At 43.2% G+C, this 16,745-nt stretch overlaps 1 protein-coding gene across 1 annotated transcript in view; it reads left to right on the forward strand.

The window, feature by feature from the left end:
- The window catches only part of DNAH8 (dynein axonemal heavy chain 8), a 577,557-nt gene that overhangs the window by 439,934 nt on the left and 120,878 nt on the right, over nucleotides 1–16,745 (forward strand). The window contains exons 57-58 of the mRNA XM_074949111.1: nucleotides 4,183–4,292; nucleotides 14,816–14,979. Coding sequence (XP_074805212.1) covers nucleotides 4,183–4,292; nucleotides 14,816–14,979 — 274 coding nt within the window. The remainder of the gene's footprint in view (nucleotides 1–4,182; nucleotides 4,293–14,815; nucleotides 14,980–16,745) is intronic.

The following is a 16,745-nucleotide window of genomic DNA, read 5'->3' on the forward strand; positions in this document are numbered from 1 at the left end:
CCCAGGCCGACCCAATAGATGCTGCTAAGGGAAAAATCTTCCAGCCAACAGGCACATGCGCACACACACACCTGACTGGAATGGACATGAACAACACATCTTGAAGAACAACAGTTACGAGAGGTGAGTAACTGTTTTTTTCTTGATCTTTGGTAGTAGCGTCAGTGCAAAAAAGGTCATGACAGCAGGGATGCCCAAAAACAACTCCAAAAGATAATGATTTGAAAAAAGATGTATTTAGCAAGAAAAAATACTCATCAAATCTGCAAATTCATATTGCAAATTACCATGAGCTCCTAGAAAAGTTTGATTGTCTTAATAGGGACAAACTATCAGAATTTATTTAAAAACTCCCTCAATAAAATAGGGAGAAACTGAAATCTTTGTAATTGAGGGACAATTGGTGACTCATACATCACTGCATAGCATTAGATATGTTGGCCACTGCAGTACAATCAATGGCTACATCCATCGCCATGTTCAAGATTTCATGGTTACAATCTTCAGGCATACCAAAGGAGCTTGAGATAAGTGAGGACTTCCTATTAAAAAGTTGTTACCAGTCCAGTGCTAGAACCAATGAAGACCTGCACTCTCTGCATGATTTGAGAGCCACTCTCAGTTCCTGGCAGTTTACATGCCAGCCCGTAGAGAGCAGCCAGGTCACAAAGTTACTCTAGATAAAGACCTATTATTACAAACCACTAAAATCATCAAAGCCATTGGGGAAGAAACAGAAGGCCCTCTGTCTCTTCCTCTGCAGCTGCACATCCCATGTCCACCTCACAGCAGCAAGTTTGATGCCAACTTCAAGAGCCATGCGGAGACTTTTGAGTATCTATACCCTTCCTTCTATTTTTTTGACACCAGCTTTTGAATTTTTAGAAAGCCTGGAATTGAATTACCTTAGACAGTTGTGTTTTAGAGGTGATCAGTGTGGGGATTCTATTCAATTTCAGTCTCTTCCTATCTCCTTCCCCTCTTTCCTAGCCTCTTTGAGGGCCCTCTCATGAGATATTATTAAAGTAAGAAACATCTCCCTTCTAAATCTCATCACACTGGAAGACCTGCCTCTGCAGTTCAGAGGGAAAGTATTTTACTCACATTACTTTCTTATCCTGAAGAAGAAGGGGAGCTGGTATCCAATCCTTGATTTGAGGTTTCTCAGCAAGTTCATCTACCATTTTTAATTCAGGAGGGTAACCCTAGGCTCAGTATCCTTAGATTTCTTAGACTGGTTTGTGGTTCTCAGTTTCTAAGAAACATACTTTCACCTATCCATTCACTCAGCACACAGAAAATACTTGAGATTCTAAGTAGGAACTTCCCACCACCAGTATTGACTTCTGCCCTTTGGTCTTTCAGCTGTACATACCAGAGAATTCACCAAGTGCATGGCAGTCATGGTGGCCTATATAAGGACCTAACGGAGTCAGATATATCCAGACCTCCATGATTGCCTTGTTCAAGGAAGTGAATGTTCCATTCACAAAATCCTACATCTTTTCACCACACTGGGTCTCAGGAAAAACAAAAAAAGGTCATTATTGCTGTTGACCCAGAAAAGAGAGTTGATTGAGGTAGTGCTGGTGGATTCCACATCAGCTGAGTTTATCTGCCATAGGGAAGACTCAAGACCATACTAGATCTCATCAGCCAGCTGTAGGCTTACCCACAAATGTCTGTAAGAGTATGCCTTAGACACCTGGTTCATGTGGCCTCTTAAGCATACATTATACAGCATGCTAGACATCACCTACATTCCATGGAAGGGTGGTTGAAATCTGTGTATCTACCCAATAGACATCACATGCACATGAGGGTTCAGGTTCCTCAAAAAGGCTTGTATCATTAAACTGGTGGAAACATACTTTCCAGGTATGCAAGGAGTACTGTTTTCTCCTCCCTCCCTACCAAGAAACTGGTCACAGCTACCTCCATACTTGGGTGGGAAGTTCACCTAGACTCCTCACAGACACAAGAGTTCTGGACTCCTGCAGATACTCACCTTCAAATAAAATTTCTATAACTTAGAGCTATTTGTCTAGTGTGCACAGCATTTCTTCCCATGGTGCATAGACTAACAGTCCAGGTAATGACAGACAACACAAAACAATGTTTTATGTCAACAGACAGGGAAGAGCACATTCATTCCTCCCCCCCCCCACCCACACATACACACTTTGCCAAGAAGTTGTTCATCTCTGGAACTAGTGCATTCGTCACTGAATCGCACAAGTAGCTCTGCAACTACCAGGCTTGCAGAATGTCGTAATGGACCAGCTCAGCAGGCAATTTGCAAATGACTGCAAATGGACTGTCAAAGACACCATCCTACTGAGCAGCTTTGCAGGTGGGGATACCTGACAGTTGACCTGTTTGCTTCAGATTGGAACAAGAAATGCCAAACATTCTGTTCAAAGGAAGGCCTGAGTCCAGGCTTCCTGTTGGATGCTTTGCTTGTCTCATGGTCTGTGTTTATCCACCAATTTCTTATCTACCATCCCTGTTAATACTTAGGGTACTCAGCAGGACTCAGCAGTAGTGATTGTGCTAGCCCCAGCTTGGTCCAGACAGCTAATTAGCCTGTCAACTCACCCTCTGATAACATTACCTGTCTTACTTGATATGATCTGATCTTCCAGAACAAAGGTCAGATCCTTCACCCAAACCCAGCATCACTGCATCTGACAACATAGATATGGGCTGATCAATTACTGTCAAAAGAAGCTGCTCCTGCTGATGTCCATGATACTGATACACAGCAGAAAGGACTCAGCTAGACTGACCTATTCAGCCAAATGGAAGAGATTCTCTCTTTGGCTCTATAATGCCACTTACCTCCCGTAGAAGCCCCATACCTACTATTCTGGGCTGTCTGCTATAACTAAAGCATTTAGGGCTATCCATCAGCTCCATACGTGTATATTTAGCAACAATACCCAGTCACTGTCCTCCACCATATTTTATCACCCTATAATTGCTTAGATTTCTCAAGGGCCTTATTCGTACATTTTCCGCAGTCCAGGGGCCCTCTCCTTCAGGGGACCTTAATGCAGTCTTAGCAGAACAACTTGCTATCTATACTGTCTATCCATGAAAAGGGCCTTTTGTAGCTATAACATCAGCTCAAAGGGTAGGGGAGATTCAGGTCCTCATGGATGGTCCACTTGACATGGTGCTCCTTGAAGACAAAGTGACCCTGAAGCTTAACCCTAAATTTTAACCAAAGATTGTTTTAGATTTTCATCTGAATCAGATGATTCACTGTCCAGTTTTCTTTCCAGGCCTCACTTAAACAAGGGGACGCCAAATTGCACACCCTTGATGGGGTTAGGGCTCTTTCATGTGATCTTGACAGAACAGGACCTTCAGGAACTCTCCCATGCCGTTTGTAGAATTTGCTGATAGGATGAAAGGTCAGACAATATCCACCCAAAGACTATCTAAATGATATCTAACTGTATTAGATCATGCTATGAGTTAGCAAAATTAGCCTAGAGCCCACTCCACCAGGGCTCAGGCAACTTCTGCGGCTTCTTTGGGAAGCATATCAATTTCAGAAATGTTCAGGGCAGCTACATGAGAATCAGTGCACACTTTTATCCAGCACTATTCCTTAGCTGAGACCTCAAGATTTGACGTCCTCTTAGGTAGACCTGTCTTGCAGCCATTATTAAAATAGGACTCCTAGCACTCACCTTCTGATTATGAGGTCCTTGCTTGCTAGTCACTAGAAGTGGAATCCATGTTGACAATCACTCAAAGAAGAAAAAATGATTACTTACCTAACAGTAACTGCAGTTCTTTTAGATGTATTGTTCCCATTGATTCTCTGACACACCTTCCTTCTCTGCTACTTCAGAGTCCTATATCACTTGAATTCTGTAATGGTAAAGGAACTGAAAGATGGTAAGGTCCATTCCACCCTTTATGTCCTTCTGGGGTGTATTTGCAAGGCCATCTAGAGCACAGCCACAGCCCCAATAGACACTGCTGGCCAAAAAAATCCAATCTCACATGAATAGGGGGCCTGTGCACCAGACCAGAAGTGTAATCTATGTAGACAATGTATCTCAATGAACCATGGCGACTGTAAGGTAAATAACCTTTCTTTCTTAGGAAAGAATGAATTATATCTTACAATCATTGTGAACTTGTATATTGCATCTTATTTTTCAGGAATAATTGGCTGTGGATACTTTCATCCATGCAGAAAATTCAATCCTGAAATATGTGACATGATAAAGAAATTAGTTCCAGCAGGCAGAATATTGTGGCAATGGACTAAGGTACAGAATACAGGAAATAATGGAGTTGTATTCACTATTTATTAACAGGGTGGCTATTACCATAAGTTAGGTGCTTATTTCAAAATTTTAAAAACATATGTTTCATAAAACTACCCACAGTGGTTACCCACTGTGATCAGTGGTTAATGAGGTGAGAAAATGTGGGTGATGCTCTTCCAAACTATGCTCAAAAATAAGATCAACCCACATGAGATGCCACTCAGAGTAGATTACGCAAATGTTCCAAATGTGATCAAGAATGCTTGCTGGGCCCTTTGGACTTGGCTTTCCCAAAATGGGATCTGCTTGCTCTGCTGGGCTCTTCGTACTGGGCTTTCCCTTGGTGAAACTAATATGCTCCACTGGGCTTCATGACCATGGCTCCTCTTAGAGGGGTCTCAGATGCTCCACTAGACTGTGCTAGGCTCTTTGGGTTAGGGCAAAGTGGTGGGGGAAAGTGGTGTTACTCCCCAAGTCCAGTCACTCATGGCACCAATGAGCTGTTACTCACAATAGATTATGCAGCTCTTTATAATTTTATCCTTCCTCTTTTTTCTTGGGGCTTCTCCACACACAAAAGTTGTACCATTTTCACTATATTGTCATAGTTAAAGCTGTACAACACCGCTAGTGTGGACACAGTTATATCAATATAAAGGTATTTTACACTGGTATAGCTATTTTGGTTAAAAAAAATTAAGTTATCCCTAACTAAAATCGTGATACTGGTACAAAATTTGTGTAGGCCAGGCCAAAAGTACTGGCTTTCACTGCTTATCAAAGAGAAAGTAAACATTCCTATATTGAGCATCTGAGTTAGCACCCATTGAAATAAATGGGGTAGTTCACACCTCTAAAAGTTATTTCAGATTCTGCAAAAGCAAGTATACATCATTGCATCAGTTATACCCTGTTCACATTTTCAAGACACTCTCAGCAACCAAAAGATCTAGAAACTTACTTTTTTTAAAATTAAAGCTTAGTTCTAGTAAGAGACCAATATTGCTCCCTCAGGAGCTCTTTAATAACCTGAAAATTAAAAAGGAATCATACAAAAAGTGGGAGCAAGGACAAATTGCTAAGGATGAGCATAAAAGAGTGGCACAAGCATGCAGGGACAGAATCAGAAAGGCTAAGGCACAATATAAGTTACAACTGAGAAGGGACATAAAATGCAATAAGAAGAGATTCTATAAATACATTAGAAGTAACAGAAAGATGAAGAAAAGTGTAGGTCCATTACTTAATGGGGATGGAGAGCAAATAATAGATGACACAAAGAAGGCTGACGTCTTGAATACCTTTTTTGCTTCAGTCTTCACTATAAAAGCTAATTGTGATCAGATGCTTAACGTAATTAATATTAACAAGGGGGAAGGAACACAAGCCAGAATAGGGAAAGAACAGGTTAAAGAATATTTAGATAAAATAGATATATTCAAGTTGGCAGGGCCTGATGAAATTCACCTTATAATATCTCTGAACTACTTCACGATTATCTTTAGAACTCAGACAAGTGAGGTTCCAAAGGACTGAAGGAGGGCAAACATAATACCTGTCTTAAAAGGGTGAAAATAGAGGACCAGTGGAATTATAGACCAGTCATCTTAACTTCAATACCTGGAAGGGTATTGAAAAAATTATTAAACAATCCACTTGTAACCATCTAGAGAATAATAAGGTGATAATTAATGGCCAACAAGAACAAATCATGCCAAACCAACCTAATTTCATTCTTGACAGTGTAACCAGACTAGTGGGTAAGGGCAAAGTAGTAGACATGACATACCTTGACCTTAGTACGGCTTTTGACACAGTCCCATTCTGATCTGACATTCTCATAAGCATATAAATACCATTAATATGGTATAGATTAAATTAAACTGGGAGGACATATCAAACAGGGTCACACAGGGGTCTGTCCTGGGTACAGTTCTGTTCAACATTTTGATTAATGACTTGGATAATGGAGTGGAGATTACATTTATAAATTTTGCAGATGCCACCAATCTGGGAGGGATTACAAGATATTTGTAGAACAGGATTAGAATTTAAAATGATTTTGACAAATTAGAGAATTCGTCTGAAATAAATAAGATGAAATTCAATAGGGACAAGTGAAAAGTACTACATTTAGGGAGGAAACCTCAAATGCACAAATACAAAATGGGCAATAACTGGGTAGACAGTGGTACCGCAGAAAAAGATTTGGGTGTTATAGTGACACCCATTGTCACTATATCCCCCACAAAAAGTCACAAATTGAATATGACTCAACAATGTGATACTTCTGTGAAAAAGGTAAATGTCATTCAGGGATGACCTCTAGGGCACTCCTGTGGTGTGAGGAAAGGAGCCTCTCTCATCACAGACTTCCTTCTCTGCTGTCTGGGCTCCGAACCTCATTGTGTCTGAAGAAGCAGGCTGAGCAACTTGGTTTCTAAACAAAAAGGAAAAACAGAGTAAAGTATGTACTTCTGCTTCTCCAGAAGATCCAGCTTGCAGATGTTCTTCAGCCATTCTCCCAGTAAGCAGTCCCTGCTCTCTGAATGCAACCCTTTACTAAACTTGGATCATCCCATCTCTAGGTTTGGCAGGTTTCACATGTATGCCAGGTTGGGATTGACTGTGCCCAGAGGAGCTTTTTACCCTCTTCCTGACTGTGGTGGGAACCCATTAACAACTGTTGTAAGACATGGGATATAATTGTGCCAATCTAGTTGGCACTGGTGAGGCCTCAGCTGGAGCATTATGTCCAGTTTTGGGCACCACACTTTAAGAAAGATGTGTACAAACTGGAGCGAGGCCATAGGAGAGCAACAAAAATGACAAAAAGTTTGGAAAACATGACCTATGTGGAAAAGTTGAAAGAATTGGTCATGTTTAGTTAGAGAAGAAAATGCTGAAGGGGGACTGGATAGCTGTCTTTAAAATATAAAAGATTATTATAAAGAGGATGGTGATCAATTGTTCTCCATGTCCACTGAGGGTAGGCCAAGAAGAATTGGTATAGTAAGCAGCAAGAATGATTTAGGTTAAATAGTAGGAAAAAAACGTTTTTCACTGGAACAGATTATCTAGGGAGATTGTGGAAATTCCCATCATTGGAGGTTTTTAAGAATAGGCTAGATAAACGTCTGTGAGGGATGGTGCAAGTATATGTCAGTGCTGGGGAATGGACTAGATGACCTCTTGAGATCCCTTCTAGCCCTACATTTCTGTAATTCTATAATTCTGAAAGATAAGAAGGCACCATGAAAGAAGGGTCAATATGTGATAGAGGTCGAATCTATGCCCTGATTATGATATACCTTCATCGCCAAGTCATTTCCATTTTCTTTGTGGGCCAGATTCTACTCTCATATGCTTGTACACAGAGTTTTTGAAATACATGACAGTGTGAACTGGAAACATGCATCTGAACTCATTTGAAATACTTTTAATAATAATAATAATAATATTCCTAAATCTTTAATAGATTTTGTGTATGTTTGAAAATCTTTCCCTCTTTCTCACCTGCCAAGATGTGAGTTCAGATTTCTATTTTTCTCCTGTTGGAGCTGATTGGGTTTCAGACATCTGAAGCCTTATAAGGAATGCAGTTGCCTTTTTGTAAATGTGTTTTATATTAACAAACCTTTCAGGAGAAACAGAACCATGAACATGCCACCTTGGCAGTCAGTGAATCTTTGGGCCTATTTCTGATCTTGGTAGTACAAATGTAAATTCTGTAAACAAAAGAGTAATTTAAGAGGGATTCGGTGATTAGATCTGACAACATTCCACCCAACTCTAATACTAAAAAGCAAGACAACAGCAAGTTATGGGACACAGCTTCCACTGAGTAACAGGCAGTATCACAAGGAACTTTCTTCTGCCTCCAAGCCAAATGATAAGGAAGCCCTTCAGATAGCATGTTAATCTCTCTCACAATATAGCACACAACCTTAATTACATCCTCAGCAACTTTAGCAAATATTCAGTATTCACATATGTGCACAAGTTAAGTGTGTAGTGGGTCATGTATTTGTGGGGGCAGCATGAGTTGTGATTAAGGTTTTGCATTATATTGTGAGGGAGATTAATGTGTTCTGTGCAGTGTCTCCCTTATCAGCTGGAGGCAGAAGGAAGTTCCTTATGACAATGTAGAGTTTGTTTTTTATTGTCTTATTTTTTCTTAATGTGGAACTGTGCTGTGTAGGCATTGTGGTACAGGTAAGAGGTGTCTCATAATTTGGTATTTCTTTTTTCTTTTTCTTTTCTTTTTTTTTTTTTTTAAAGATTTGCCTTGTGGGGAAATATGACAGAGTGCTGGGAATCAGCAGCTGAACCAGCACTCTGGTCACTGGTTAACCAGTTAGGCCCCAGCAAGGGCCTAATTAATGAGAGAAGTTACTGATTACCAGATTGGATTGGGACTGGGACGCTAATGGGCTACTTAGCCCTTTAACAAGGAGACTGGATAAAAGAGCACAGGAAGGAAGCCCAAGAGGTTGGGTGGGAGGAAGCAGAAGGAGGTGGGTGGTGGCAGGGAGGGAGGGACTGACAAAAGGGAGTTCTCTGGGCAGAGACACCTTTACTCCCTTTTTTAGGAGAAGGGGTAATGAAGCTGGATAGCATTGTAAATACCATGACTGCCCTGGTATATAAAGGTGGTGGTGTGAACCACTATAAATAAATTGCTTGGTGGTACCTACAAAAGGGAAGATTTCTGAGCCATTTGTGTGAAGCAAAGAGGATGGGAGTGGAGGAATCCTATCACAGGTGGGAGCTTGCCTGGGATCCAGCCTTTATCTGGACAAACAGAGAGTCTGATGGGGAAGCTAGTGTAAAGATTCAGCAGGCTGGGAGATGGAGGAGGCATTGCAGTGGCTGGTTGAACAGCAGAAGGAAATACAGAAGGTTTTCCAGACCTTCCAGCAGTCCCATCACGTGGAGAGAATATTCTTTCTCACCTAAGCTGAGCAACAAGAAAGTCTTCAGGAATTTATAAGGGAGTGAGCCCAGGTACAGCAACAACTATTACAAAATGGTTTGAGCCCTGTGACGGGGAACGGTAATCGGGGTGGAGGGTGGACCTCAGCAGGATTGGCCCTGTGAATAATCCCAATGCATTTTTAGTTACTTTCGAGAGTGGCTGTAGATGCAGATGTAGGGACAAGGGAACCTGGGTCCTACAGCTAGCGCTCTATTTAACAGGGGAGGCTCAGGTGACCTATATGGCTCTCAGCGGCAAGCAAGCAAGGGATTATGAAGTTGTTAAGGCAGCCATCCTAGACTGGGTGGGACTTTCGACAGAAAAGTACAGGCAAAAATGACCAGCTGCAAAATAGACTGGGGGTTAAGGTCCCAGGCATTTGCCCAAAAACTGACAGACTGGGACACTTGTTCACTGAGGCCAGACACTCAAGGTGTGGGCGATATTATGGATGTTGTCATTCTTGAACAGTCCTTCTCTCCCAGAGAATATCTGGGTATGAATCTATCGGCATCAACCCATTACCGTACATGCAACAATTAAACTAATACAAGAGTTTGTAGAGGTGGACTTTGCAACCAGGGTGTGAGGGGGTGGCAGGTTAAGAGGATGGATATAGGGAGGAAGACTGGAGAAATTACATTCGGAAAAGCTGCCAAGAAGAAGGAGCCCAGGGGAACACTGATGGAGTCTCAGGCTCTTGCGTGTTACCAGCATGGGCATCAGGGACATATAAAAAGAGACTGCCCATACTTGGACTGTGGGTTTACAAAATTCTGGGTTTGAGCCAGGACTCCCAAGAAGGGAAAAAGAAGGAAATTACTTACCATTTCTGTAATATTGGGGAGGAGGTATCAAAGGGATCTGGTAGACACTGCCATCTCAGCCTGTTCATTAATCAGATGAGAGCTGGTGAAACCCCCTGGATATTTCCTAGAGCAAGAGTGACACCCGAATGTATACATTGGGATAAGAAACTCTGACCTATGGCACAGGTGCCCCTGGATGTTCACTGGAATTTAAATAGAAGTGGCTTGGGGGGAGTGGATGGGTTGCACCACCCCCTTGTGTAAGGCACTGACTGGAACCCCTTCCCACTAGGTGAGCAAAAGGGGCATCCCAGGGGGAAGGAGTGAAATTCACAGGAAAGGGAGAAGAGCTGTTAAATTTAGAAGGGTTAGAAAATATTATCCAGAAGAACACATGCTAGAGAGAGAATAAAGAAAGGGAAATACCCTGAGAGATTAAGGGAGAAGGAAAAAAGAAAAACAAGGAAATGGTTTCAGGGAATGAAAATAACCCCAAATTTGTTAATAGTGGTCAAGCAGTTTCAGATTTTCTGCTTTAGAATGACAAAGGAAGGGACCCCAAGAGCAGTATGGAGTTGTTGGGAGAACAAGTGACCACAGATAGCCAGGAGGAACAGTAGCACAAGCAGACCCCTCCACAAAATAAAAGGGGCGAGAACGAAAAACCTGGCCCCCCAGGTTACCCCCAGTGCAAGGACCTGTGGGCTGAAATGGAGTTATGAGGGCAATTTCCATCCACCAAATGTGATTTCTGTGGGTGGAGAATGCACACCCCTTACAAGGGGACTCTAGGTGACTATCCTGGGAGCAAAGAAAGATTGAAGCCAAATAGTGCCTCCAGTAAAATGAGGAGAGCGAAGGGAATGAAACACCTTTCCAACAGGCAAGGTGCAGAGGTGTGTGATAGAGTGCTGGGAACCAGCAACTGAATCAGCACTCTGATCACTGTTTAATCAGTTAAGCCCCAGATAGGGCTGATTTAGGAGATTAATTTGTGATTATCTGATCAGATTGGGGTTGAGAAGTTAACGAGCTATCTACTCCATTAACAAGGAGACTGGATAAAAGAGCACAGGAAGGAAGTGCAAAAGGTGGGTGGACAACAGAAAAGAAAGAAAGAAGGAAGAGGTTAGCAATGCATAAGAAAAAGGCGTTCTTTAGGTGGAGATACATTTAACCCCTCCCTCCACCCTTTCAGGAGAAGGGGTAGTGAAACTGGATAACATAAATACCACAGCTGCCCTAGTATGTAAAGGTGGTGGCGTGAACCACTATAAATAAACTGCGTGGGGGTATCTACAAAATGGAAGGTCTCTGAGTAGTCTGAAGCAAAGAGGATAGGAGTGGAGGTGCCCCATCACAGGAAGTCACACTTAACCAACCTTAAACCTTTTAAACAAAGTTTTTGTGTATGGGATTTCCTGCAGTTTTAATACAGCAAGTTTAGGGGTTCATGAAATTGAGAAAGAGATCTCCCCCTACTTTCTCTAAGGTGTGTGAGGATATGAGAGTGTGGGGATGTTTGAGGTAGGAAAAAAGACACAGCAGAATGGAGAGGGAATGGAACGGAGCTAAGTGTTTAGAAGGGCTCAGCAAATCCACATCGGCCCTTAATGACTCCAGTACAATGATGCATTCCTGGGATGAGGGTGCTCTTCAGTGTAGTGTATTTCAACTGAATCAGGTTCCTTGTATGGGGGAAAAGGTGAAGTGAACAATCCCCCTCAAAATATACTTTAGCTGAATTAAACATGCAGTGTGTTGAGAGCCAGGAGACCACGAGTTCAAATCTTACCTGTTCTGCTCACTATTGTTTATATTTCTGTGCACTTCACAGCCTTGATTATTGAGCATACCTATACCTTAAGAGGAGGTCAAATATCAACTACTCCATTTGACACATTTAACTAAGAGGATGCACAAAGTAATTTATAGTAGAACTGGGCATAGATGCCAGCTTGCTTATATGGCCGACACTACACTGGCTCTCAGAAAGAAACTGTCAAACCTCTGTGTTTCTCTATGTAGTCTATAGCTACTGTTCTAACCACTAGACTACACTCCTCTCTGACATCCAAGAACAGAACTCAGGTTGTTCTTCGAGTGATTGTCCATATGTATTATTCCACCTCTGGTGCATGTGCTCCATGTATGCAAGATCACATCCTTTTGGCCAGAAATGCTTGGGGCCATGCTTGCACCCCAAGTAAACACCCCCACCAATTACTCTGTGCCCAACCATTATTCTGTTTCTTCTTACTGCCCATGGCTGTGAGATAGAACCCTTAGCAATGTCTGTTTCTCTTGCAGACTGCGTAACCCAGAAAATGTTTCTGTAATACTTAGTTCTGTAAATTAGGTCTTAATATAATTAGGGTAGTGTTTGTCAGTTAGTTAGTGTAAATAGTGTAGGTATACACATTGGTTTTAACAAAAGAAAGAAAAAACCCTATATGTTTCTTCATAGTTTTAGGGAAATTTTTTCTGATATTGGGATTTAGCCCTTGTGACTCAACCAAGGCCCCCTGGGTTCAAGAATCGCCCATCTTGTGAGGCATTTATGCCACGAAACAACTGTCACTCAAGATGCCTTTTTTGCTGTGGGGAAGGACATATGCTCTATCTGCTGTTTTTTCTCAAAAAGAATGCAGAAAACGAGAAAGGCTCGCCTTAGACTTTTTCTTTTGGACTTTTTTTTTTAGGCCTACCTCAGAGAAAATAACTCCCTGGGCCTGAACAGCCTTTGTGTAGGAATGCTCCTGCTAGTTCTGACTCAACCCCTAGTTCCCAGGCCTTTTCTTCTAAGAAAACCTTGGCCTCAGAGACTAGCAAGACTGCCAAGTCCTCCTTGGCAAAATCTTCTGATCGTCGTAGGAAGGAGCACTGTTCCTCTGTAGAACATAAGTGCAAGTTGCCTTTTCTGGGTCTTAGTGGGGGGAAAAATAGCTCACTTCACCTCACTCCCTCTAAGGCTGGTTCATGGCCTGGAATGTGTCCCACTGACACCCTGATGAAGACTGGTAGCTGACTGACAGTACTATTTCAGGAGAAGTTCCAGGCTGTGCCTGGTACCAGTTCTGTGGTACTGATGTCAATTCACTCTGTATTGATGACCTTCAGCACCCATGACACTGTGCTGATGATCTCTTTTCCACTCCTCTCAATTCTGACCTTCTTGGCACTGAAGTCATTTGTGGTACCAACTGACCTAACAGAGCCAACTATATTGTGCCGTGTAGTAAAGGTTCCTCCTATGGACCAGCGACTGCCATGGTACCCAGCACTTCTTCACCACTGACGAGATCGCTCTTTAGTCCTCCTCCATCCCTGGAGGAGGAATATTCCTTTTCTTCAGTCTCTGAACACAGCAGTGAGGTATCCCCTGTCCACTCACCAAGGTCTCACTCATATTACCTCTGTTGGTCTGTGAGGGAGTCTAGGGCCTGTTATTTTACGTACCGACTTAGGAATATGGATCCTGAAACATTCATGGGCTAGTTTCAATCACTGGGAGTCTACATGCCAGTGCCTAAGAGAAAGCAAGCCAGGCCTCAGAGTTATTCCACAGAGAGTCCCTCTGCATATTAGTACACTCAGCAGAGAGTCTCAGAGCCACCAAGGAAGAGACAAAGATTTCAGAGACAGAGACCTTCTGCCTCTGTGTCCTCTGCTACAAACCCTGCATCCACTTTGAAACAGCAATTTTGATACTGTGGTCAAGAGCCATTCTGTAAAACATCTGGAAGATCTATATTCTTTTTTGCCCCCTTTTGGAGACTGCCTTTGTTATTTTCAGGGAGTCTGGGACCCCATCACCTCAGACGATTGGGTCGTAGAGATTTTCAGATTGGGGTATTCTTTATCATTTCAGATTCCCTACCTTCACTCCACTTCTCTGTCCTTCTTCAGAGACCTCTCTCACAAGAGACCTACTCCAAAAGGTGAACAGACTTCTACCTCTCAGAGCAGTGGAACATGTTCATTTGCAGTTCAATGGGTGGGGTTTTTACTCACTCTATTTTCACAAAGAAAAAAGGGAGATGGTGCCTGATTCTAGAATTGAAGGGGTTCAGTGCCTTCATCAGCAGCTTCAAGTTCAGGGTGGTAATCTTAGCCTCTTGATGAAGGGAATATCTACCTTTGGGTGGAGAGGTTACCTGGATCATCATCAAATATGAGGAACTATGGACCCCTCAGGAATGCCTTTGCATAAAGGTGTCAGAACTCAGAATGATTTGTTTGGTCTGCCCAGCATTTCTTCTGATGATACAAGGACTGACAGTATGGCAGACTCTATGACAGTGATGATCCATGTGAACAGTCAAGGAGAAGCTCAGTTGTCCCCTCTGCCAGGAATCTGTTTGCCTTTGGAACTGGTGTGTTTGGCATCAAGTCATCCTGATAGCTCTGTATCTGCGAGGACTATTCACAACCAAGACATTAATCAATATATTTTAGAAGTTGGATTGAGATGTCTTTTGTAAGTTATCAGTTTTATTTAATGAAAACCAGAAAAATATATGAACTTTTGGTTACATGTGCTAAGTGTTGACATTTTACATACAGGGCTCAATCCTGCTCCCACTGAGATTTTTGCCACTGATTTCACTGGGAGAAGGAGGAGGCCCAGATTGCGATATATGAAAGCAAGTATCATTATTATTTTCAGTGTGTATTACTCTTCTTTCCTTTTAGATGTCTTTGAGTTTGAACAATAACTATATTTTCGGCTTTAGGTAAAGATGCTGCCCACACCATCCAAGTTTCATTATATCTTCAATCTTCGAGACCTTTCCAGAATTTGGCAAGGAATGTTAACTATCAAAGCAGAAGAATGTGAGGATATCACTACCCTTATGGCACTTTTTAAAAATGAGTGCAATAGAGTCATTACTGACAGGTACAATAATTCTATAATTTTGTATGTATTATAATATTTAGTACTATTGGGAGACCATTAATTCTTTTCGCAGAAGCTCTCCATCTGATGTCAAGGAGAGGTCTGCACAGAGATCCATGTTAGAGTATGTCTTTTGTGTTGATTTAATAATTCTGTAATTTTATATGTTTTACAATATTTAGTAGTATTGGGAGACCATTATATTTATGGTCATATACTCTTGCTCTTTCTTCAGGGATGAAAATCAGCAGTATAGGGCCAAGTTTAAAGATGTTTTATTTTTCTGCAACCATCCTGCCTTGTGCTTTTATCCCAACAAATATCAACTTAGGTCTAAATGGGCTAGGTCAGTAATTGGATTGAATAACACCAAAGGGCATATTCTAACTTGGATCTCAGTGCAGACCTCTCCTTGACATCAAAGAGAGGGCTGGTGTGAAAAGAAGGTAGTATGATGACCTAAATTTGTACACTGGCCCACAGATCATAATTTAAAATGTAATTTAGTCCTCTCCACAGAATGAGTTTGACTGCCCTGTGATAAACCAATGGCCCCTTTCCCCCTGGGCATGTTCAAATGATTCATAAAACAGAGGTCTAGTTATTAAAGGTCCCATGGCACTATTTTCAAGAATAGGAGCATTAGCTCAGTATAACAAAGATGTGTGGCCACCCTCAGCGATTGACAATGAGGGACGGCCAGATGCCCCCTGGTGAGTGGAACCAGGAAGGCCACGCTCATCACGCCGGAAGCAGAGGTGCGGGACAGGAACAGGAAGAGTAAAAGGCAGGCCCTGTAGCTCAGCTGGGAAGCAGCTGCCAGAGGAGACGGATGCATTCTTCCCACTGCTGATGCAGAAGACTTCAGTTACCCTGAGGACTCGCACAAGCTACCAGAGCTGCCAGACCCAACCAACACTGAGGAACTGTTGGGGTTGCCACTGGCGGTGTACCCTGAGGAGACACCAGACACTCACCACACTGAAGTACCAAACCTAGGGAGAGTAGGAAGTAGCCCAGGGAAACTAGACAACCCTCTGGTAGAGTGCTGGCCTGATACAAGCTCAGTGTGTTGCAGGTTGATCCCCACTCTTCCACTGTTAGGGCCCTGGGCTGGGACACGGTGGAGTCGGGTGGGCCTGTCTCCCCCTACCCTCTGCCACCCCACCCTTGGAGTGGCAGCCTCCTCACCGTAGACCAGGAGGCCCGTGTCAGTTTACTGCCTGAGTCCTAGACTGTGTTTGGTGCTCACCCCTGCCTAAGGGCCTGGGCCTTGGACTGTTCACTGCTCTACCCTGCCTGTGGGTTGGAGCCCTAGAGACAGCTAATTTCCCCCTTGTACAGACTGCCATTCCAGGTGTGTGACAGCAAAGAAGCGTGGCCTCCCTCAGAGATTGACAGTGAGGGACAGCCATGCACTCCTATGTGCCTACACTCAGGAATCATAGTAAAATTGTAGCTAGAGCAGAGGTGGGCAAACTACGGCCCGCAGGACCATCCTGCCTGGCCCTTGAGCTCCTGGACGGGGAGGCTAGCCCCCGGCCCCTCCCCTGCGGTCCCTCCTCCCCCGCAGCCTCAGGTCGCCACGCTGCCAGTGCTCTGGCCCACTGCTCCTGCCGGGGAGCGCAGCGGTGGGGCTAAGAGCTCCTGCTTCTCTGAGCGGCACGGTAAGGGGACGGGGAGTGGGGGGGGGGTTGGATAAGGGGCTGGAGGTCCCGGGGGCAGTTAGGGGCAGGGGGTCCCAGGGGGCAGTCAGAGGATAGGGA

Source organism: Natator depressus, chromosome 3 (assembly GCF_965152275.1).
Source record: "Natator depressus isolate rNatDep1 chromosome 3, rNatDep2.hap1, whole genome shotgun sequence".
NCBI classification, from domain to species: domain Eukaryota; kingdom Metazoa; phylum Chordata; order Testudines; family Cheloniidae; genus Natator; species Natator depressus.